Raw genomic sequence first — 25089 nt, forward strand, 5'->3', positions numbered from 1 at the left:
TTTGTTTAAACTTTATACCTGTACTTACATAATATACTTAAGTGGAGATATATTCCTCATCCTAGTTAAACAAAGTAAAAGCTCAAAATACACAACTCTTTTTTTTGGCTGCATGGTATTCATGAATACTTACATCGGGCAAATTTGAGATAAAATTATGAATGTTTGCTGCTCGTGCAGCACTGATGATCTCGTCCATCGACACCACTCTGCTGTTATCTCCGTAGGCGATGTTCTCAGCAACAGAGCAGTCAAACAGGACAGGCTCCTGAGACACAAGGCCCATCTGTGCTCGCAGCCACTGGATGTTGAGGGTTTTCACATCATTCTTATCTAAGCACTGCAGAAACGATGAAACATTCATTCAGCTAAAAGTTAGAGGAGACATGGATTCTCCAGCACAATTTTAAGAAAGAGACCAATTCAAGTTCAAATAGACAAATTAAAGGAACATAATGAAAATCCATTCTGACCTAATCTTTCCTTCAAGAGAGCACTCATCTTTTCCACATTCGTCTGATTTACAGGAAAAGCTTTACCTACAATTTACCCTCCCCAAGTAAAAAAAGATAAAGACAAAACTTAACAATCATTTTCTCTACATGGTATCGATCATCACTGCATGAAGCCTTGTAGCAACCTACTACCTTAGGAGCAATATTGAGCCGCGCACAATAACAAAATATGACCTATAAAAGTAGTCGTCAATGCTTCTTTTATCAGACTGTGGAAGGCGTTGACACTTTTCATAAGAGAAGTGTTGAATTTGAATTGAATAAAAGAAGTTTCCAGTTTGACAACAGTCTCAAAACCAGTTTGGTTTTTGTATCTTTCCTTTAAAATGAAAAAAAATTGCTTCTTACTTGATGAAATGCCAGCAGATTCCACGGTACTTTTATTTTTGTAAGGAAACTTCATCTCTAGTGTGTGTTAAGTGCAAATTCGAATGAATGCCAGCAGTGTCTTGTGTCCCTGTTTAAGAGTTCATATTGCTTCACAATATCACCATGTCAAGTCAATTGAGGCCATTTTTTTACACCCTCCCTTAAGTGACACAAAACTTCAAGGCAGACTGAAATTTTAGCTATCATTCACAGTAATTCTGTCTCAACTATAAAACCACTTACCACAGCACCATCTTCTGAGTCATAAAAGCGCTCAATGAGCTGTATGGAGGTGCTCTTGCCACACCCACTGCTACCCACAAGGGCAAGGGTCTCGCCTGGAGATACGGAGAAGCTGAGTCCTTGCAAGACTTCCACTGTGGGGCGGGTTGGATATCGGAACCTCACAGACTGGAACGTCACCTCAGCATTGAAATTATTCTGTGAAAATAAAAAATAAAATTCAAGAACTGACATTGTTGACAGGACAGAATTCAATATGCAGTTGACTTCTCAAGTTAACACCACTTTTCACTATAAGGTGTTCCTATTTGAACAATACATTAATGTTACATTTTTTTCCACTTATTTCATCTTGTATCAATTTCAATAAACTATAAAAGCTGACTTCCTGAGGTTTGTCAACATTATTCAAAACAAGCCCACAATACAAGAAAATACAAGCTAACATGCACTTTACAAACAGAATGGCCTTATTAACAAATACCTGATATCAGGATTTGTAGATATCAAACTGAGCTGAATACCCCTTACCCTGACATATTATGGGCCAAGTTTTGAAAGACATAAGAATATCCCAGCATAATTTCAGTAATGCAAAAAAAAAAATTAGAGTAAACAGAGGCAATCAGAATTTTGCGTGTTAAAAAGAAAATAACTAATAATGCTCACTTATCCTAGCTTCTTCACCCAAGAATCAATAAAAAGATCAACATTTCATTCATAAAAAATTAGACTTTCTCACAGGAAGTTTATTGCCGTCAGGGGAAGAATAGTCAATGGATGGTTGGCTGTCAATTAAATGAAGAATTCGTTTTGCTGCGGTCTGGGCTTTTCCCACATCAGGAGCAAAGGCAGATGCATTTCCAAGGCCCATAGCTCCAAAGACAATAGCTCCAAACACCCTGGAAAAAAACAATGCTTCTGAGTTAAGGCAATAGTCCACATGCTTGAGAGGTGAAGATAGACTTGTTTAAAAATTATCATGCTTTCTTTCATTATCAGGGAACCAAGGATGTTCTAAAATATCAAGTACTCAACTAAACTATATAATAAACAAGCAAGGTATCTCATCTTAAACCATACTCAGCCATGTAGAAACATTCTTTTTGGGTATTGTTCCCCAAAAGTCTAGTTAAAACTTTTTTATATCAGTATTGACAGTTAAACTTGCTCTTCAGTAAAAAATATTTCCATGAACATTTTGCTGAATAAAGCGCAAGAAAACAGTGCTTCACACTTACAAAAACACTTCTGAATACTCCATCTCATTCTCCTCAATAAGGTAGGCTCCAAACACAAACGCAGCAGCATAAGCAAAGTAGATGATGGATTGTGAGAAGGCATAAGTGAGGCCAACCAGATGGGCCCTCTTCAGAGCTGCTTTGTACGGAGTCTCAAGCTGGTCCATGTACAGGCTGAAGAATGTTGGCTCCTTTGACAAAGACGCTACAGTGCGAATGTTCTCGATACTCTCTGTTGCTACCTGAAGATGGTCAACAACTTATGTAAAACAGTGGCCTGCATTGACCAACCTACATCTAATGATAAAAATTTACCACAGAATAATCTCCCTTAAAATCACTCAAACCCTCAATGGGAAGACTAAAAATATAGTAAGACTTCGGTACTTATAAATGAGCACAATAAATCTGAAGCAAGGTTCAAAAGTTAAACCATTCGAGCCCTGCCTAGAGGACCTGTGCTTCTAAGCTCCTTTGAATTGACTGCCAGATTTACACCACTTAAGATTTACACCACTTCACCAAAATGTACTTATAAAGACGAGAACACACAGTAGAATTCAACCATTGTCCCTTGACAATGCTCAGACTTGTATATAGACATATTCTACAGACACCTGTTACTAAGAGGGGTTAAACACATAATAAAAAGCATATTCTCGAAGAACAGATATTTTTCTTTGAGGTGTGCATAGCATCTATAAACATTATCTCAATGGACATAGTAACTCACTTTTTTAAAGGATTATAGCATTTATCCAAAAAGACATTTTCAAAATAACATAAACAATCCTTTAAAAGATTCCAGGAGAAGTATATTTCAATGTGACAAAAATTCCATAGCTCCAATAGAAATAGTCAGTCTAACTTAGTCTTTGTCCTGTCATTAGAGTAAAAATGTTGAGGATTATTCTGACACACACACAGCATGGATGACTTTTCTCTTCAGACAATTTTTCATTAAATTTGCAAATACAGGAAAGTCATTTAAGCCAATGCATTGCAGAAGAGCACAGTGAAGACTAAGGGGGGTGGGGGGGAGGGGGGCACAGATGTCTAGTTTTCACATTTTTGGGGGTTTCACCACTTGGATTTTGTTGTGGGCCTTGACTATGGTAAAAGTATAGTGGGGTAAATCTGCAGGGGTCAAGAGATATAGTCAATTGAATTTTCTAAACCAAGTCTCCAAAGACAAAATTTCAATTTTCCGTTCCATAAAAAATGGACACCTGTGGTTCTTCCCTCTCACTTTTCTTATGTAAAGCATGTAGACACCACAGATAAAGTACAGTTTATTGAGCTTCCTCACCTTTCCAGCGCCTTCTAGGGCTTCTCTGTTTTTCCCAGCTTGTCCAGCTAACAGTTTAATCTGCATTATTCCACCCAACACAATAAAAGGCATGAAGCCAAGAATGACAAGGGTGAGTTTCCAGCCATAAAAGAAAGAAATAACGATGGCTGTTCCCATATTCGCAAGACTCATCAGAACACTTCCAAGCCTCACACCAGTCACCTAGAGACACAACATTGAGAGATAAATATGGCATTACTTAGTGATGATCAAGCATAAGATTTAGACGACATGAAAGAAATGGTTAATTGGTTAAATTGGGTGGAACTGAAAATTTGAGGAAGCTGTTTCTAGGCCTGCATCATTCCACTGGATAGAATAGAAAAATCAAAATACAGAAATCCACTTTCATTTATCCCCATGAAATCTGGTTAACAAAGGCATATTTACATACATAGATACATAAGTATTATGGTAAGGGTTTTATGGCACTTGAAACCACATAGGGGCATATGAGTGAAAGATGTGCAACACATAAATACAATCATTTATATAATACACAGTATCACACCAATTTTTTTTAGTTGAGTGTTTATGGCACTCGCAACTAACTGCATAAGGTCATATGAGCGCACGGGGCGCACTTAACATTTTCAGTTGGTAGGAAATTTTGAATTTTGCCCGGGTGGTGCCCAAAGCTTACTCTTATCGATTTTTGACCACCACTTGCACATGGGACCTCCGAGATTTTTTGCCCTTATCCGAGAAGGCTGGGTTAGATCTTACTTACCATAAGATCAGGGGTGTGGCTGAAAGACAGCAGTAAGAAGGAGCCAAGCAGTAGCAGTAGAAAGGCTTCAGAAAGAGAAAAGTTAGGAGCCCAGAGGAGAGGGCAAAGGAGGTGAGGAGGTGGGGGCAGAATGTGGAGACGAAAGCGAACAACAGAACATTTTTAGAGAGCGGGAAAGGAGGTGAAGGGAGAACATTTTAGAGAAAAAATTTTCCGTCCCTGTCCTGATTCGAATCCGGGACCCATTGAATGAGAGGCAAACACCCTAACCTCTCTATCACGAGAGCCCTCTACCACACCAATACAAACAAATAACACGCCATGGCTTGTCATCCCTGTGGCTACCAGTTCTATCTGGACTATAGTTTTACTGACATTTTAAACAAATAGAATCCTCTATGTGCCTGTAAACTGATTTTCTTTTCTTCCATCATGACATAAATGAATGGAACTTCCAAGACAAACACGGTTGAAAAAAGGAAAAAATCAAGGTTGACTAGTTCAAAAACCTAATAAATCCACTACCATCATCAAGAGCCACATCTGCAATAGACATCAACAATCATGGTTCTCAATTCATTCCTTTGCTTGGATGCTCTAAAAAAAAGCTATATTATCCTAATTCTTCCTTATCACGCATCTGTTTAGGCTCTCCGAAAAGGTTGTTCTGAGTGCACCCCTGCTTCCCTTGCCTCCAGTTTTGCCACTGAGAGCTAGATGTTTAAGGCCTTTATGTCTATTCAAGTGTCCCAGACACAGCATTTGTCTTTTCCCAGATTGTTTTTATCAGTGAGCGGCCCACCTAGGCTTCTCCAAGGACTAACTCATTTGATTTTTTTTCCTTCCCAGAAATTCTCAGTTGTTCTCAAAGAAACTACATTTCCGTTGCTTTTATTTGTGTCACGACATGGTGGAATCAGGCACTCATCAATTTTGGGGCATAAGGAGTTTTTAGTATCATCTTAAAGCTGGTTCACTAATCTTGCAGGTGGCAAAAATAATACACATCTAAAATTTGTGATTAAAGGAGGTGGGGGTCGCCTGGTGTTGGAGGTAAAATTGGCAAGAAAATGACTGCCAAAGTTTGGTGATTTATAAACTTGAGTGTCCTTGGAAACTGTAAATTTACATTTTATGTGCCTTTGGTCAAGGTTTTTCAGGAAAATCCACACAGAAACAGATTGTTGTGATTGATTGGGTAGATGTTTTACGGCACTATCGACACAATTTTAGTCATTTAAGCGCCAGATTGTTAAATAGATATATATATAAAAGTTGTTGAGCTAAAAATTGAAAAAAAAATAAAAATTAAATGCTCATTTCTCGGATTTCATTATTTTAATGAGCGCCTGATTTCACCACGATGCCTCACATTTTATTTTCACCATCATTAATGATTGCCCAGCAATGAATAGATCAATGAATAGAAGTGTTAACCAATAGCATTTTATAACTTTAATTTAGGTAGTCACTGAAATGTTTTTATTTTTAAAGATTGGGCTGATTTCATTAATGAAACTGTCTTTAGCCATTGCAATTCTTTGTTTTATTTCTGTGGAACATTTGGCATCAGATGGAAATCCATTGTACAAAGATGTGTCATTTCTTTATTATGTCTAGCACATTATGCAAATAATCATACAACAGCCGCTTACCCCTTGGACAAGAGATGCATCTGTAGCTAGCCGGGTGGTCAGAGCACCAACACTGTTCTTGTGGTCATCATACCAAGCAATATCCTGCACATAGAAGTTGTTCAATTGCAATACAGACCATAATGATATTTTAAAAATGCTTGTATCTACAATTCACAATAGTAAAAAGAAAACTCATAAAAGCAAACATAAGAATACATGTAGACGCAAAGGTTAATACGGACAGAAATAAAAATACTCCAACTAATAAAGACGAACGAACGTTAAATTTAGGAGAAGCAAATTTTTTTAAAGAAAAACAACAGTTAGGACAATTAAGTTTAGTCTTGATTTTTACTTTCTTTCAAACAGACAGACAAAATGTTTTCATCTGTTCATTTATAGGAGTACACCAACCTGTTTTAACATAGACTGGAATGTGTGGTTCCTAAGTCTGGTGGTCAGTTTTTCTCCAGATTTTCCAAAGAAATAACCCTGTGTTGCAAACAAAAACGAACTTTCAAAAGCTGAAAATGATTTTTTTTGGGGGGGAGGGGGGATAATCTTTGTGCAGCTATAATAGAAAATACAAACATAGATAAGATAACAATAATTAGGTGGCACAAAAAAGAAAGGCAAGCTGACAGAAAAAAAAGGATAGAAATGAAAGATGACCAGCAAGTAGCCATTCCAAAGGCATACTTTTTATCTTAATACTTGGCGAATAATAACATTCGGTCCTGTGAAGATGATGTCCATAATTGAAATTTTCCAGTTGTACAGAAAAACATTAGTATTTTTTACTACTCGTCAAATTTCTTCTGCCTCTCCAAATATGTTGTTAATGCATGTTGATGTAAAGAAGGGAAAGAATTTATCTTCTTACTACCTTTCTTCTAATATGGCAGGTAATAATAAGTTTCAACAAACCTGTATGAACATTGTAACCAGGCTGACCACACCAATTCCAACAAAGATCAGAGCATATATTTTAATCAACCTCTCTTGTTCACTTGGGGTATCTGAGAACACCTGAGGAGTAGAAATATAATACATTCTGAGCAAACTTTCCCATAGATTAGTTTGCTGTAGCTCTCTGTTATATCTAGAGGAAAAGAACTTTTCCCTGTGCCACTATTTTAGGGGAGAAGATAAGAACTGGTTCATGAAGGAAGAGTTAGTTTAGTTTTAGTAGAGATTTTACAGCGCTCGCAACTGCATAAGGTCATATGAGCGCCAAGGGGTGGATGTTAACAGAGAAGTCCTTACAGGGAATTAGGCTTATTCTGCTCACCTTTCTAGCTTCAACAGCACAAAGTCTGCTTTGACTATCACGGCACCCCGGAAATAGCAGGTCACAAAAGTGTGACAAACATAAAAAGAAGTAGAGGAAAAAGGCCGATAGTAAGGATTATAGGAAAGAAAAAGCAGCAGTTCCCTGTTGCAGTTCAGGCACAGTTATGAGCTTGACATTGATGAATCAGCCCATTTACAATTTTACTGTGCATAAGAACATGTTAATGTCGCCCCTTTGGGAAAGGCCTAAAGACACTTCAGTCAGTAGCACCCCCCCCCCCCCCCCCCCCCCCCCGAAGGAAGAGCAAAAAGAAAAAGGGGAAGCCCCATCTTGACCTTCTGCAGTCACACAGCCAGCAGTACAAAATACCCCATCTGGTCACTCTGCCAGGAGAGTGCCTGCAATGCATTTCTTGGGCCCAACACCAGGTGACCAGAATGAATAATTTTCACCATCACATTAATGCGGCAAGTGACCGCAAAATGTTAAGTAACCGTCAGACCACCAGATGACACAATTTATATTCCAAGCATATTTATGCAAGTATCTTTCCTTGGTATCATAAGAATCAACACCATTATAAAATATCAGATTACCATCAGCAAAAGACTGCTAGAGAAAGTCAATTCCTTTACTTAGTAAGGAAGCAATACAGATAAAGTTGGAGAAACTGACACAGATGTAAAGACAAGAAAAGGCAAGGAAAGAGGCATTTTACAAAACTAAGAATTGTATAGTTATCAGGAATTATAGGAACAAGAACAAAGACAAAGATTTTCAACATCGAGGTAAAAAGTGTACAACTCAATGGATCAGAACCATGGAATTTTACTAAACAAAATTCTTAAAAGCAACAGGCAATTGTCATCAGATGGTTAAGAGAAACCCGGAAATTTTATCAGCCTGACACTACAAGAAATGAACAACTATGATAGAGAAAACAAATCAATTTTTGAAGTATTACTTAGAAAAGGAAAATGGAATTCGATTTAACACACCTAGACAAAACTGAAAACAAACTTTACCATTAAGCATCACAATGGAATTCACAAGAAAATAGTAAGATAGAAAGGCCTAAAAATGTATGGAGCAGAGACTTATATTTGGATTTAAAGGAGATGGGATAAAGCTGGACAGAGGTGTAGACTATAGTCCAAGACAACAGTCCATGGAGAGCTCTTGTTGGTATTTTATACTCTGACATGGGGTGAAGAAGGCTGCTGCTGCTGCTGCTGCTGCTGCTGCTGCTGCTGATGATGATGATGATGATGATGATGATGATGATGATGATGATGATGATGATGATGATGATGATGATGGCATGATGCCAGTGTGAAATCGAAGGGACTCTCAAAGTGTTTCATATCTTTTCACATTACTCTAATATCTACTCTCTGCGCAGATCTCAACCCTTTCCATCTTTTTGAAAAAGAGCCAAAGGAGTCTATATTCCAAATGCAACTCAGTCATCAGTGTGGTTAAGGGTTTTCTAAGAACATTTGAGAAAATCAAGATTCATGTCTTCATGAGTAGGAGTGAAAAGCATACAATCACTAGAGGTAAGACTAGGTCATGTTAAAATGTCAACATACAGACCTGATGTGCGCAGTAGAGGAAGTATCTCTCTTGGCAGGCTAATCATGATTATGATGATTATATATATATTTTGATAACGTCATCAGAGATTTATTGCTATCAAATAAACCTGAACTAAAATAGATGGGATATGGGATGAAGCAATCAAAGGTCTGTTTTCCTATGGAATTTACCTATAGAGTATCAAGGCCCATAACAGAAAAAAGCAGAATAAACGGTTCTTTCATTATTTATTTTTAAAAAGTAAAAACTTACAGAGCGAGAAGAAAAAACAATCTAAGGTTAAGGTTTCATTTTTCTTCAAACCTTACCTTTAGGATTTCACTGAAAATCACAGCAAAAGCAGGCTGGACCCCACCATTGATAATGCTTCCAAAGCAAGCCAATAGAATGAAGTGCCATTCTGGTGCATTCATCTTGAGCAACCGAGAGAAAGGGGCATTAGGCAATTTCTCATCCTCTTCCTGAAATATGACAGTACAAAGAACAAAATATTACAATATTAATTAGATTAGGCTAAAATCTGAACTAAAATGAGAACATACAATTAGGGACTTCCAAAACGTATAGAATTCTTCTAAGATTACACAGCAACAAGAGCATAACAAAAATACTTGAAAGGGGAGGGAACAAGACGTAGAGTAAAAAGAGACAGCAGAGGCAGAAAGAAGATAAGAATTGCAATCTAACATCAAAGAGGTAAAAATAAGAAAGACAACAATGAAAAAATTTGACAACTGACTACAAAAGCATTTATGGACAAATATATTGCTACTGACTTGTACTTTTGGCTAAGATATCATTGTATCTATGCTAGAAAAATTTTTTGAGGGGTTGTTAGGACTGAAAATGAGGGTTCATCACCGAGGGGGAAGATTTATGAACTTAAACTTCAATCCAAAAAAGGTTATCTTTAAGACAGATCTCTTAGTCCCCCTACAAGAGATAAGAGAAGGTTGAGAGAAAGTTAAAGGTTGCGGGATTCTTGAGTGTTAATTTCAAAGTAAAGTGCTTACTTTTTCCGCTTTTTTGGTGTCAGATTCTGACATTTCTCGCTTTGGAGTGGAAACAGTCCGCTGTATTTTATGTCTGTCTGTCATTTTCTCTACAACTTCTTCCAACTCATCATCTGAAAGAGAAACCCAAAAAAATCACAACTCAATAATTTATCCAGGAGGACAATGGATGCAAGGAATGATATTGAACTTTTTCTACATAACAGTAAAACAGGATGTCAGTTTCTTGCACTTCTGATCTGTTCAGGCATGGTAAGACTGTTGTCTGTCATATACATCAAATAATATTCATACATCCCCCTGTATTTGTCACACATATCTTAGTGCCCAAGATAAAAAAAAAAAAATCGTCATTAATTTGTTCTTGAATGGGTTCATTGCCCCTCTCAACAATTAAAAGTTTTTCAAAATCTTTTAAAATTTGTTCTTGTCATTGCCCCTCTCAACATTGAAAAGTTTTTCAAAATCGTTGTTAATTTGTTCTTGAATGAGTTCATTGCCCCTCTCAACAATGAATAGTTTTTCAAAAAGTGGGACCTCCAAATTTAACATCTCTCTCCAATAGCACCAAACCAACTGGGTGGAGAGGCTTAAACATTCCTCAAAAATCCAAAATTAAGAATGCCAAACCTGGAAATTCAAACCACGACTATCCACACCATAGACCAGCATGATATTGTTTAAGCTAACAGCATGCTTACAAAAAGTTTGCAACATCTTCCAAATGATTCTAAGATTTTTTAAAAACAAAACAAGAGGCCCAAGAGATTTTCCAGGAAGAAAAATTTAAGTTTGGACTAAATCACACATTCAAGTAACCAATGAGCATTCTGGAAAGGACAAAAGACAGGTATGAAAAGAAGAGTTCACTGTAAATAGAGCTCTGTTCATTGACTATTACACATTAAAAAATCTATAAACGTGTACTTTTCCACTTTTTGAAGTTTAGAATAAACAGGTAAAAAACAAATATTCATTCCACATCCATTTCTTGTTTGTAAAGGCATACAAGCAAGCCATACAACTAAACAACGTGCGCTAAGAAGAAATTAAATATCACCAAATAGAAAAACACATGCAAATATCATTTATATTTTTTTACCAAACAGAAATAAGGAGTGGTTGTGACCCTCCTCTCACTTCTATCGTCTACAAGATATGATGTTTTAAAAGATATAATATCTTTCCTGTTGACTAGGTGTTTTTTTTACAGCTGCAGAAAAAGTCAGTATATATCCAACCCCTGATCTTTTCTCCTTCAGTATTTCTAATAAATGCAAAAGGTACCTGAGAATCTGCAGTGCATCAAAAACTTACAAGTGAAGAGAAATAAGCTAAAGTGTTGCCTTGTAGTAGCATGTGTTGTGTGATACAATGTGATGCCACATTGTGTGAGGTGACGAGATGTTGTCCCATATAAAACAACCCCATGTAGAAGTACTATGATGTCATGTAAACAGATGATATGGGAGGTAAAAATTATAATTATAAGTATTTAAAGTCCCATGGACTTAATTTAGATCATTTAGAAGATAAGTTGCTTCCACCCTGCCTGTCAGGGCAAACGCAGAATGAAAGGAGTACATGGTCCCAGCAGACAGAAGGAGACATAATTTGTTGAAAAACCTCCCCAGACGGGACTCAAACTGACATCTTCTTTATGCAATGACAAAGCACCTAACCATGACCACCAGACACTACCAACAGATGTATGATGAGTATTCTAAGAATTAAGTGGCAGGATAGAATAAGAAATAAAGAGCTGTGGGAAAGGACAGGACAAAAGGATATAGACGTAGAAATAGGACTAAGAAAGTGGCGATGGATGGGACACACCTTAAGGGGGTGTAGCTATGTTCAACACCCAAATGCTACAGTTTTTGGTCTAACGCTTGCTTTTCTGCATCAAAGGGTGTGACATAGTACAAAAAAAGGTTATCAAGCAAAAAATTCAAGATTTTAGCCTTAGTAATCTCGAGCCATCAAAAATAAAGGATTGGTTCAGCATTTTAAAAACCAATTTTATATTTTGTCAATCATCAACACTCATCAAGATAGAAGCCTAATATTTGGCATGGCGATTACTGTTGGTAGGTAGAACAACCTTACAGAGCCAAATTTGAATGTTCTGTACTGACTTGTGAGCCTTACAGTCCTTGCTATGCTCTACATTCAGGTCTCCAATGTTTTAAGATTTTGTAAAATAAAACAGGCCTAAAACTCCAAATGTGTTCCATAAACAGCAAAAATGCTCCTGTAAAGTTATAGAGAAATGTGTATAAAAGATTGTGTCCAAATGTGAAACACTTCTGACAGTAACTTTCTGAGATCTACTCAATATAGTTTTGCAACCTGGTCAGATAAACAATTCTGAGAAAACTGCAAAGAGAGATAATTTTTGGTGAAGATTTTCCTACATTGCTACCTCTCTTAAATGCGTTTTCCAGCTATTTATAAGTTTGATAAAGGAATTAGGCTTCTAAAGATGGATCCTTGATATTGATATCTATTAAGATACTCCAAAATCCGAAAACTGATATTTTTTCAAAATATTTACTGATCTGACCCGTGGATCCCCTTAAGAAAGCCCAGCGGAAACATCACAAGACAGTCACTGCAGTGGAACCCACAAGGAGCACAAGGCAGGGGTAGGCCACGGGAAACATGGAGGAGATGCGTGGAAAGGGACATGAGAGAAATGAAGCTCACTTGGAACGAGCTTGGAAGGATGGCTCAGGACAGAGATAAATGGAAGGAGCTTGTATGTGGCCTATACCCTGCTAGGGGTGAAAGGCATTGATTTATTGATTGATTGATGCTGCAGATTTCTGTATATCAATTGATTACGACGGCATGCATTTTTAGGGTTTGCTGGGCAGTTTAAACAAGAAAGCAACTTTTAAAAACATTTAATAGAGATTTCCACTAGCAAAAAATATTCTTCTGTTTAAAGATGTTTCTGAAATAGCACCACTGAGATGATCATAATAAAAAGGAGTAAATGATGAGACAAATAAGAGAGCCAGCAAAACGATAAGGAGCTGCCTGCTGGAGGTTCAAATTCTCTTGTGAATTCACTATGGTGGGCAGTAAAATGTAACAGGAAGAAGAACTGTGTCCAGAATAGTACCTTCGTTTGTTTAAAAGAAGAGAACCACATCCACAAAATAAGAGTCATAGTAGAGGGAAAAAGTTAGAGCCAGAAAGGGGATGGACAGAGAGGGAGGGAAGTGTTAGATAAGGGGCAAAATAAAGAGGATACTGCAATTACTATACAATGAAAGCTGGAAACAAAGGATGCAACACGCAGTAATCATATCTAATAACAATATATATACAAATAAAACCCTAACAATATTTGTAAACCAATCCATAGCAGTGTGTTCATTTGAAAAATAAGGGACATTTAATAAAAAGAAAAATGAAAGATGGTGTCAGGTGACATAAATAGGCCTCTAAACAAATTAACATGAGGAATAGAGCCTCGAAAAAAAATCAAACTGGAATAAATTGAAGCAAGTTTGGGACGCAACTAACCCTGTCCATTTATCTCAATGACCCTACAAGAAGTATATGAAATGATCATAAGAAGGCTGTGCGTCGGAGTGAGATCAAACGAAAAATAAACACATAGCATGCTTTTTTAAAGTACAAATACGTTAGTTACAACATACTACTGACGGATGAAAAATTAAAACCACAAGGACAAAACAAAACACATAAACTGTCTATATGATCACCCCCGGCATTAAGAACAGATTAAATATTATAAAATTCTAGAAAAATTTGGGAATATACTGTTGCAATAAATTTATGTATGTAAAACTTGAGATGTTTGAAATCCTAAAGGTAACTATTTTTCAACTAACAGTGTTATGTTTCTTTTACACTCTATAGGTTTACATTATATAGTGAGGCCAAGAAGTGCAAAAAAACATATCTCTTGCCACACTTTTTTTTCCACACAAGTTTAACTGATCTTTTAGAGGCAGCTACCATATCTGAATCCTTCAAAATGAAACATAACAAAAACTAAAACAGAAGCAAAGAAACCAAACATAAATGTTTAACAACCCTTATATCACACAAATCACAAGACAAGGGGAAAACCAGGGAACCAGAGGAAGTTAAATACAGTGCAATAAATACATAGTCACCTTGGATAGCTATGGGATTGGAGATTTTACAAAGAGAGAATAAAATTAGTTACACACAATTAGCAAACTAATCTCCAGGTCTGCAAAGCATTGTGTGCAGAGTCAGTAAAGGTTGTCCTCAGAACAATGCAGCAAAACTTTGGTAAAATAAAGTTTAAAATTATGCTTCCGGCTACAAAGAATGTTCCTCCTGGATCAAAGAATTAGAATCGAGTTTCATTCAAATGAGCAGGCTACCAAGGCTGCAACAAACTGCAATAACAACAGACATATTTTTGTGACTTAAGAAAAGAACCTGACAAATCAAGAAATTTCCTCTTGCCAATCAAAAGGTAAACTTTCCCATCCCTTTCCCTTCCAATCTGCACTGTATCATACAGGTTTCATTATAGACCCAATTTTAACTATTCTAGTAAAAGCAACAAATCAGACAACCTTTAACTTTTTCCTACACACAAAATTCAAGTATTAATACATGTGTATATATTTTGTATAACGGTGTCTCAAAGGGATAAGTATGGACTTATTGATTTAACTTTTTGTCTAATGATATTACTTTCTTAAAGGGGGAACAAAAATACTTTTTAAAGGGTGCTCCAAAGAAAATACCTCTCCCTCCTAGGCCCTACATCTAATTCTTCATTATGAAACCTCGATTTGCAGGTTCCATTTATTGTGAACATAACATTATTCATTAACTACACAATAACTGAAAAATGCATTTTTCATATATCCATAAAATTTTTAAGCCCTCTTCATTTCTACTCTTTATTCCTCATGACCCTCCCCTCAAGAGTAAAACCTAAAAAGAACTATAATTTCGCTTGGGTTTATCACAGTTTCAATTATTAGTTCCGAGTGCTTTTACCAGGTCTTTGTGGATGGCTGCTTCGGCTCAAAAAGTAGACACCAAAAGTTTATTAAGAGGACTTTTCCGTGATCTATATCTCAATTTAAAGCTATGCAAAGAGAGTGTGAAAAGAGTCTAATGTCGTCCTGATAGGGAAATCTAAGTTGCTTGTTTGTGTGATATATGACAGTACATAAATCATGGCATTGATGAACTCTCACAATTCAAAATTGTTGGCAAATGAGATTCAGTACAAGTGGTTTTAGGAACTATGAAAAATAATCAGAGTTCTCTTTTAACAAAATTTACAAATTAGGAACATAGAGCTAAGTTTGATACAAAAAAACAACAACCTTTTTTATAAAAAGAGTCTTACAGAAGGGACACAAATCATAGAATTACAGCTAAACAAAATTTAGCTTTGAAAATTAAGAGTAAATCAATTTTCATATTATTAAGGAATACAATTTTTAAAATGTAAAAATATTGAAACAAAATTTCTTACCCTCTTCGCTTTTTGCTTTAGACTGTGAAATAGAAAAACAAAACAAAAAACAACCAAATGAAATTTGTCTTGCTCCACATCTTTCAGTACAAATTCTCATTTGCTTGTCTGCACAGACAACAAAAACATATTGTTAAACAGTATCCCCAAAAAAAGTAATATTGCTGATAAAAATGAAGTCCTTGCCAACTGCAACATCCTACTACTTGCTTAATGACAAGTATATACCCAAGTATGAGCAGAAAATAAAACTATAAAGTATTGATGCTTTCATTCTTGTGTATGCTGTATGTTTGTGTGTGGGTGAAATATAAACTATGCCATATTCAAAGATAATGTGAAAACCCTTTTTATGGACACAGTTGTCGAGTACCAGGGTACCATCTTGATATTCTAGACTTTGAAACTACCTCATGAATAGTTTTTTCTCAAAACAATATTGATATATACTATCTATTTGCTGCTAAAAGGCCAAAGAGGTGAGTAAGTTTAAAAAAAAAAGAAAAAGAAAAAAAGCAGTCAACACAAGCAGTAGTTAAAACAAAAATATTTGTTTTCGTATTCAAGTCTAATTAGATTAAAGTTTTTACAAAAGGAGTAACCATAAAGAAAACACGATAATAGTCAACTTATGATAGTACAGCTGACCCTGCTCTAACAGCCACTTGTCTAAGGCTTCCGGGCAATAGAAACTCACGCCTCATGTCTTATGCTCATTTCTAACGCCTAAACGCGTGAGTGGAAAAATTAACTGAAATACACTTACTTGCCATGGGCCGTAGGCCTCCGCTCATGCCTCACACTTCAAAGGTCACGGCTCAGGCATGAGCCTAGAAGTGAACATGTTCACTTTTTTTAATGGCATGAGTCGGGGGCAGACTGGATATCAGAGCGTTTCACCTCCCGGTTGAGCTGGACGCGGACCAGATTCCATGGTCAACAGTGTGCAATTTTTATTTTCTCGTCAGGATGGATGATTACAAAGAAGGATTAATCAAGTTAGTCAGAGCAAGGTCTCCGCTCTGAGATTCACGTGATCCTGACTACAAAGATAAAGATCAAAGGACACAAGTTTGGGAAAACCTTTCCAGGATGCTGACTGCATCCTCCACTTTGAATGGTCTGGCTCCAGACATTCTAGCATGAGGGACTTCAGAGTACTCTAAGTCTTGTACAACATCCTCGTATAATTGTAAAGGGTTCTTCATCAGGACTGTACACAAGATGCTGGAATGTCCAGGGAAATTCTCCTCTGGATTCTCTGAGCAAAAAAAGCTCTCGGCACAATATGCTCCGTCTCTTTCGCTTCCTTCTTCTGAGGAACAACAAAATCAGCAAATCTTCTTCCTCAGATGATTCCATCTTGAATGCACCACACAGACTGTTGTGTGAGGCATAAAGCATGATCCCTTATGACCCAGTGGGCTGTGAGGCATCAGGCGTGAGATGTGAGGCGTGAGTTTCTATGGCGCGGAAGCCTAAGGCAATCACCTGTACAAACAACCATTTTCCATTCCTCCCTTTCACTTTTCCTACATTGTAATAATACAGTCCAAGATATCCACCTGTCTAAGACAACCACTCTTCTTCTTTACAATGAGTGTCCGTAATAGACCATGCCAACTATATCTCAGTAACTCACCTGATTTGTCACAAGCTGATAATAAATTCCTTGTTTGGCCATCAAATCATTGTGAGTTCCTTTTTCCACAACAACTCCGTTGTCAATGCCACAGATGATATCTGCTGTTTTGATGGTTGACAGCCGATGAGCAATAACAAGAGTTGTTCTCCCTTCACGCGCCTGAAAAAACAAAATGACAGAAACAATTATGCCTACTTAATCATCTTTAAGACTTACTTTATGATACGTTCGAGTCTCATTATGAATCAGTTCACATGTTTATGGCCTTGACCTCATCAGATTGCCAATAGTAATTTAAAGTAAAATTTCCTTGAGCTACGATCAAACCATCCTTCATAAATACAAAGCAAATTAAATTTAAACAACATATACATTTCCACTGCATTACATTAAGTATGTTTTTGCTTTATCAGGTGCATGATTCATGTATTACAATTGACAAGGTCTATAGAGGCTAAAAAGTCTCCAACTCATAGTTTAAACCAAAATGAGACACCCACCTTGTCTAATGCATCCTGCACAATGGATTCACTCTCAGTGTCAAGTGCTGAAGTAGCCTCATCCAACAGAAGGATCTTGGGGTTCCTCACGAGGGCTCTTGCAATAGCAACTCTCTGCTTTTGTCCACCACTGAGTTGAGCACCCCTCTCTCCAACCAAAGTGTCAAATTTCTGAACAGATTATTGAACAGTAAGTTTGATAAATACTTGCTTTACTGACACTTGTACCATCCAGGAAGCCTTGACAACAAGGCAAGTTTATATACCATACTCACAGCAAAAAAAATACAAGTAACAAATAATGTGACAAGGGATAGAATAAAGAATCTGGAAAAGATATTTAAAGAGATCACCGTGGTAGATCACACTCAAATTTGGCTGAAAGCACCCTGTGTCGCACTGTTTTGACCATATTCGCAGTTATTGTTACTGAAAACTGTCTTTTATAAAGAAAGAAATCTATACATTTTGCAAATGGCTGTATGTCTTGTGATATAATATCTTATGGAGTACTGTGAGAACATAGAAAGATATTGCAGATTCTGATATAACCCTGTGTTCGCATCAAAAACTTGTATCTCTCAAAATTATTGCTTGAGATGTTGCTTCAATGAATTTAGACACCATATCTAAAGCTACAGATCTAAGCATTAATAAAGGAAAAAGAAGTTTATCAAAGTTTACATACTTGAGGCAGGTTCATGATGAAATCATAAGCGTTAGCATTCTTGGCAGCCTGGATGATTTCTTCCATTGTGACGTCTTCTCGTCCATACCGAATGTTTTCTGCTATGGTTGTTGCAAACAGCACAGGTTCTTGACTCACAAGTCCAATGTTGCGACGCAACCACTTGATGTTTAGGTCTTTAATGTCCTTGCCATCCAAGAAAATCTGGGGACAGTGGAAAAAGTGAGGTTAGAAGTTTCACTTGAGTGGAGATCAAACATGAATAATCTGAACACCAGCACTGCTCCTGACAAGCTCTAGAATATTAAATACTGCCCTGCCCCCATATTTCAGTGCCAGCTTGCAGATTTCCTCCTAAGACTGTCGAGATATCTCAATGTCAGTCTCGAAAAATGCTCACCATTTGTTGTTCTTTCCCTCAACGCTCCATCAACATCCCTGAGTGGACACACACAGCCCTTGTTTGTTTAAGTGGGATATGCACACAATTAAATATAATAATTGGTTTCACAACTTAAATGCTACAAATATCAAAGAACTCTTTCTATCAGCAGAGGGATATATTAATGTATGAATTTTTTTCTTCAAGTACAATAACAGCACACCCATAAATTTCTTCTGTCTTTGCACATTCTGTAGCATTATGGCAGATGCAAAGACCCACTAAGATGTTTCCTGTCAATCATTCAGTCTTTATCAACAGAAGCTTCAAAGTAGGCTTTGATAAGCTTTTTCAAAATTCACTCACTTGTCCCTGCAGAGGGTCGTAAAAGCGCAGCAGCAGTTGGACAGTTGTGCTTTTGCCACATCCACTGGCTCCCACGAGAGCCACTGTTTGTCCAGGCAAGGCCTCTAGGCTCAAATTATTCATCACCTGCACAAAAGTAGCAATGACATGTTTTATTACTGAATGTTTTCAATACCAAGTTTGCAACAAATATACCAGCACACTAGGGTTTGGTACTTACACCCAGTACCCAGTGCCGGTTGGATTCATTTGATCAAGTCGGGGCCAATAAGATTTTCCTTTATGGATGGGGTAAAAGCTACCATTGTACAATATGACTGAATTCAACTAAGACTTTCAAAATCAAATATCTTTGTTTTTCAAGGTTGCGAGTCGAGTCAGTCATAGTGTGCCAAAATGGTAGGTTTTGCCACTCCATTGAAGAAAATCTAGTAGGCCCCAACTAAGTCAAATAAATCCAACTGACAAAATGCAGAGTGGGTACAATTTTCCTATAAACAATTTCACATAAAAAATGAAAAATTTATTTCATCATTTCAAGAAAAAGTTTGAGGAAGGTGACAAAAATGTTAGCAGTTAGTAATTCAGTGGATCCACAGGATGACTTGCCACCATGTGAGATGAATATTATTTTCACACCAGTCCCCTTACAAGTAAATTATTTTAAAGATATCCAAGAAGGCATATTGCCAATCTTTGAAAGGGAAAATCTGACAATGACTTTGATGATGTGAAAGAACCAGCTAAAACTAAACATGAAAGTGTCCTAAAAAACATCATCCTTTAGAACATAAAGACAATTTGGTCAAAGCCAGAAGGATATTTTTAAAATAGAAATCAAAGAGTATAAATGAAAGTTTATACTTCTCATATCAAAGCCATTAGTAGAAATAATTCTCTTACTGTAACTTCTGGGCGGGACGGATACGCAAAACCAATGTTGCGAAACTGGATAGTTCCCTTGACAGAAGAAGGCCGTTCCCCTTCATCTGAACTGCTGTCAATGGCAGATTTCTGTTGGATTACGCGACTTTCTTTAATCAGTAATTAATGATAATCTAGCATTATAGTATGCACGCATCAGTTTGGACTAATAATAAAATCTTAAATTTGCAGCGTCATGAGAGCAAACACCTGTCATGGATTTAATCAATTCAGAATCAGGAGAAAGTTTCATATATTGAGTATCTTGTGTGAAGAATTGAACAATAAATAAATATAATAAAACCCTACATCTCAGTATAACAGCTGAGTGACGTGTTGACAGTAGCTACATATAAATTTCCATAGCTATAAAACTACGTTCATCTGAATAAGAATTGTAGAACTCCAAGTAATAATAAAGCTTCAGTGACTACATTTTAAAATATAAAAAAATCTAGACCTACGTAGGACTAACAATATTGTCTAACCTCAGATCAAACAGCATCACACCAACAGTTATAGCACAGAACGTTTGGGGAAACATACCAAGTCAATGAGGTTGAACACTGTGAAAGCTGCACCCCTAGCTGTGGCGAGTGACTGAATATTTGGAGCTGCATTTCCCAGGGAGAAAGCACCAATCAGAACGCTGAAGAAGACCTGAGGTATATGGTAGAAATGTACAAACTATGTCACAGATTTAACCTTCAGAGAAAAAAAAACGAGAGAACATCCAGCTCATTAGATTGAAATGAGAATTATAAGGCTGTAAGTTTGTGTAAAAAGGCATTTACGAAATACAGAATTCATGATTTCTTCATTCTTAACACTTCAATATTTATCCAAGCAAAAAGGCAAGTCATTCTCATAAATGATGTCAGTTATGCCTTCATAATAAAACATGGTGTCAACTAAGAAGACCCACAATGGTTGCTACAGGAAGCAATTAAAGATTACTGAAAATGAGGCTATGGTCTTATGAAAAAATAAAAATACTAAATAAAAATTGTTTTTTGTGATGTCAAGAATTTGAAAAGAATACTTACAATAATCATGTTGCTGACATCGTAGTCGCTATCCTCTCTAACGAGTTTTCCTCCATACCAAAATCCCAAAGCATAACAACACATGATGACAAGCCAGATGAAACCCATAGATGCTCCATTAGTGAATCCTTTTTTCACACCAAAGGCCTCTGCGTCACTGAGGTTACCAGAGTAACTGAAAAAAATGCAGTGGACAGAGCGATTCAACACTGCCTAAGCTTCATTGGGATCTAGCACCTTACACATTTTCAGCTCTTTGAAACAACATTCAGATCCCTTTTCTTTTTAAGAGCAACAATTAGCAGTTTGTTGAGTTAATGACTCATTTACATGAAATAATGAAGACTAAAGTTGTTCAATCAGTTCCCATTGTTTGTTTTTTAATCTTTCTGGCCACATTTGACACAATTTAGATCATTCTGGAGGTGGGCACTCGATCTTTTCTCCTCAGGTCAACCCTGGCTGAGTGGGGCACAGTGTCACAGTAAAAAGACAGGCGCTACTTTATAAAACTAACTTCTCCACATAGGAATCGAACCCCTGTCTTCTGCATGCAAAAACAAAGAGACTAAACTTTATGCCAAAGACAGGTTTCTGCAGTCTAAGCCTTTTACTGCTTGAGTTCCAATCAAAGACTTTCGACAACTTCATTTGTATTATATATCACTTGGACTTGAACACAATGCCCTCAAACCAAGCATGAGTTTTGTTTTAAATAAAATGCTGAAGCAAAAATTATGCATGATACTTTCTATTATAACTGAAAGTCACTTACATCTTCAATATTCAGCTTGTATTATTACTGGAGACTTTTCTTGTTCCAAATTTTTTGTTAAAATTCACGGTATACTAACCGCTTCGCCTCTTTCTCTTGTCCTCCAAACGCCACTACTGTCCTGATTGCTCCAAACACTTCCTCAGCAACAGCACCTGCTTTGGCATAGGCCTCCAGCTCTTTAGCCGTCATTGAAGCCGCAAGCTTTAACAGAAAAGGAGCAAAATGAACAAAACACCACTTACGGAACATACAGGGAAAGTTGCACATTAGTTTGTAAAAAGGTAATTATGTACTATGGTACTTCATTCACAATGCTGTGACAGCTTTTGTACATTACAAATGGACTATTTTTTACAATTTTTATATTTTCTTTAGATGCATTCTTTTTTTCTTATTTATAAGTGCAAATAGCACAGGCTATAAGCTAATAATACGTGGACTATTTTGCTATAGTTATGCAAAGGGAGCTATTTAACTTTTTAAAATTATGTGTAGATATCCAAATATTTTTTCTGTTGAGCCCTTGCTTTCTTGCTTTACCAAGGAATGTGTACCATGCAACAGCAGCAACAGGGTGTTATACGGGATCACCTTACTCAGGCAAAATTTGAGCATGTCAGCAACAGCTTTAACAGATAGGACAGTTAACACTTATGTTCATAATGTGAACCACGTTTCATCGTTGACTGTGCTATGAAAGTATGAATGTCTACTTATTTGTTAGCATTAATCTAACCAGCATAAGTAGCCTATGCATATTAATTGATATGTGTACTTTGTGTTGAGATGAACTTGAAGGTATTGTATATAATTTTTTTTCGTTATTATTAATTATTATAATTACTATTATTATCATTATCATTATTATTAGTAGTAGTAGTATTTTTATCATTATCATTATCTATTATCATAACTGTTACAGACAGGTCCTTAAAAAAACCACTGTTCAGAATGCTCCTAAGTATAAGTTTGAACCTGAGCATTAAGTCTCTGAGTTGTTATAAACTTCTGCACTTTATCAAAGCTGAAATCTCTGAGATATGAGCTTTCTTAATTTGCTGCATTACATACTTATTGATTAAGTAATTACCTTACTAAATAATCCTGCAGCCCCCACTAAAAATGGACTGACTGCTAAAATGACTAGTGTGAGCTTCCACCCATACACAAAGCCAATGACAAATCCAGAGATAAAAGAAGAAAACCATTGAAGAAAAGATCCGACTTTGTCACCAACTCCATCTTGGATCTTGGTCACATCACTGTCAATTAAAAAGAAAACAGCTAATTTACAAAAACAGGCCTATTTAATACTTTGTCACATATTATCTCATAAAAGCTCTGGGTGAGAACAATAATTTCAAAACTCTTTGTGACATTTTAATCATACCAAAGGAAGAGTTTGATTCATAAATTATTGTGCTAACAGATTTTTAAAAAGTAACAGGCAAAAAGCCTCCGAGTGATTACTTCCCAAATGTGACAGGTAAGCTACTAAAATCATAGATCAGAAAAAAGGCTTTAAAAATGTTAATATCATGTGTATCATTCAGTTCTTAAAAATAAAAGACAGGCGAGGGAGGGTGAGAGGGTGCAGTTTAGAGGAAGCTGTTATCCCACCCATGTGAGCTTTGAGCAGTGCAGATGATCAAGGTGGTGTGGGTGTGAAATCTCATCACGGCTTGTTTTTTTGTTTTGGTATGTGTTTTTACGGCGCTCGCAACTGCATAAGGTCATATGAGCGCGCGGGGCACACCTAATATTTTCAGTTGGTAGGAAATTTTAAATTTTACCCGGGAGGCTGCCGAAGCCTACTCTTATTGATTTTAGACCACCAAGGGATCTTTAACGTGCGCAACTTGCACACGGGCCCTCCGAGATTTTTCACCCTTGTCCGAGAAGGCTAGGTGTAGATCTTTCCTACCACAAGATCAGGGGTGTGGCAGAAAGACAGCAGTTAGGAGGAGCCAAGGAGTAGCAGTAGAAAGGCTGCAAAAAGAGTCAGGAGCCCAGAGGAGGGGGCAAAGGAGGTGAGGGGGTGGGGGCAGAAAGTGGAAATAAAGGAGACAACAGAACATTGCTAGAGAGCAGGAAAGGAGGTTAAAGGAGACAATTTTAGAGGAGAAAATTTTTCGGTGGCTACCCGGATTCGAACCCGGGACCTATGAATGAGAGGCCAACACCTTAACCTCTAGACCACGAGAGCCCCTATCACTGCTTGTCTTCAAAGTGCTCAAGTGGCTAGCTGGCACAGAAACTTTCCTGAGTAGCAAGAGGTGTGAAATTTGACCTCTGCCGGCTGCCGCCCTGATTGTATGATCAGCAGAAAAAAAAGTTCCCTCAATCACTGTTAAATGCAGGGAAGCATCAATTAATTGATTGTACTTATTACATCGATGGGTGGAGCTAAGGGTGGAAACAAAGGATATGTTCAGTCAGTTCTATTTTTGAGAGGTGGCAACGGACTAGTAAGACTGGTGCATGCCTTTATCAGAGCGGCCAAGACAGCACTCATGAGGTGTGAAGTTTTGACCATTGCTTTCTGACCGGGCAGACAACTCTTAATCCCAACCTTTGAACCTTTGAATTTCCCTGTCCATAACAGAAAATACCTAAGATGGAATTATTTTCCCCAGCCTCATTGCGATTCAGTCTTGGACAGGTTCTGCTGAGCTTAAAAAATATGAATGGACAATACAGTAATATTTGTTTGGCTTTCTGGGGAGTAGAAGCTACAATGAGTACAGAAACAGTATTTTGAGATGAACTGCACGATGTACTCACTCAGCCAGTCTTGTGTTCAGCTCAGCAGCTTCGTGTGTGTCATACCACCCAATGTCTTGTCTCAGGACATTTTTCAGAAACTCCTGACGAATTCTGTGGGCCTGTCGTTCAGCAGCCGTCATCCACATTGCCACTTGAAGGTATGCTGTCAACATCACACCACCGGCAATTACTGTGGAAAAAGACAAAACGAAATGCAATCCAAAAAACATACATTTTATGAACACATTTTTAGACAAACCAAACACACTAAAAACATTTATTGATATAACATATTTTAACCTCACCTTTAAGCTGCTTTTCTGTGTATAAGATTAAATAGGTCTACTTTTCCAATGGCATCATGTACTAATCCTTCAAACGCACATTCAGTTCATAATTTATCTTCATAGTTGTTCTGTTCTTTCCATTTTTATTCCCCCTTGTGAAGAACTGTTTCCCAATATTTAAGGATGTATCTCTCTCCCCCCCC

The 25089-nt window shown here is 37.1% G+C and overlaps 1 protein-coding gene across 2 annotated transcripts in view; it reads right to left on the bottom strand.

The window, feature by feature from the left end:
• The window catches only part of LOC101853542 (ATP-dependent translocase ABCB1), a gene marked incomplete at its 5' end in the record, with an annotated part of 41959 nt that overhangs the window by 7168 nt on the left and 9702 nt on the right, over positions 1–25089 (bottom strand). The window contains 22 exon segments of one of the 2 annotated variants that reach the window (XM_013080882.2): positions 134–340; positions 1128–1325; positions 1870–2029; positions 2369–2610; positions 3678–3881; positions 6105–6188; positions 6501–6578; positions 7014–7115; positions 9288–9440; positions 9993–10105; positions 14150–14158; positions 15505–15526; positions 17147–17308; positions 17650–17820; positions 18338–18541; positions 19086–19211; positions 19989–20099; positions 20556–20669; positions 21056–21230; positions 21910–22034; positions 22924–23095; positions 24618–24789. In XM_013080882.2, the coding sequence (XP_012936336.1) occupies positions 134–340; positions 1128–1325; positions 1870–2029; positions 2369–2610; positions 3678–3881; positions 6105–6188; positions 6501–6578; positions 7014–7115; positions 9288–9440; positions 9993–10105; positions 14150–14158; positions 15505–15526; positions 17147–17308; positions 17650–17820; positions 18338–18541; positions 19086–19211; positions 19989–20099; positions 20556–20669; positions 21056–21230; positions 21910–22034; positions 22924–23095; positions 24618–24789 (3104 nt within the window). 2 annotated transcript variants of the gene reach the window in all.

The sequence above is a fragment of the Aplysia californica genome, unplaced genomic scaffold (genome assembly GCF_000002075.1).
Source record: "Aplysia californica isolate F4 #8 unplaced genomic scaffold, AplCal3.0 scaffold00104, whole genome shotgun sequence".
NCBI classification, from domain to species: domain Eukaryota; kingdom Metazoa; phylum Mollusca; class Gastropoda; order Aplysiida; family Aplysiidae; genus Aplysia; species Aplysia californica.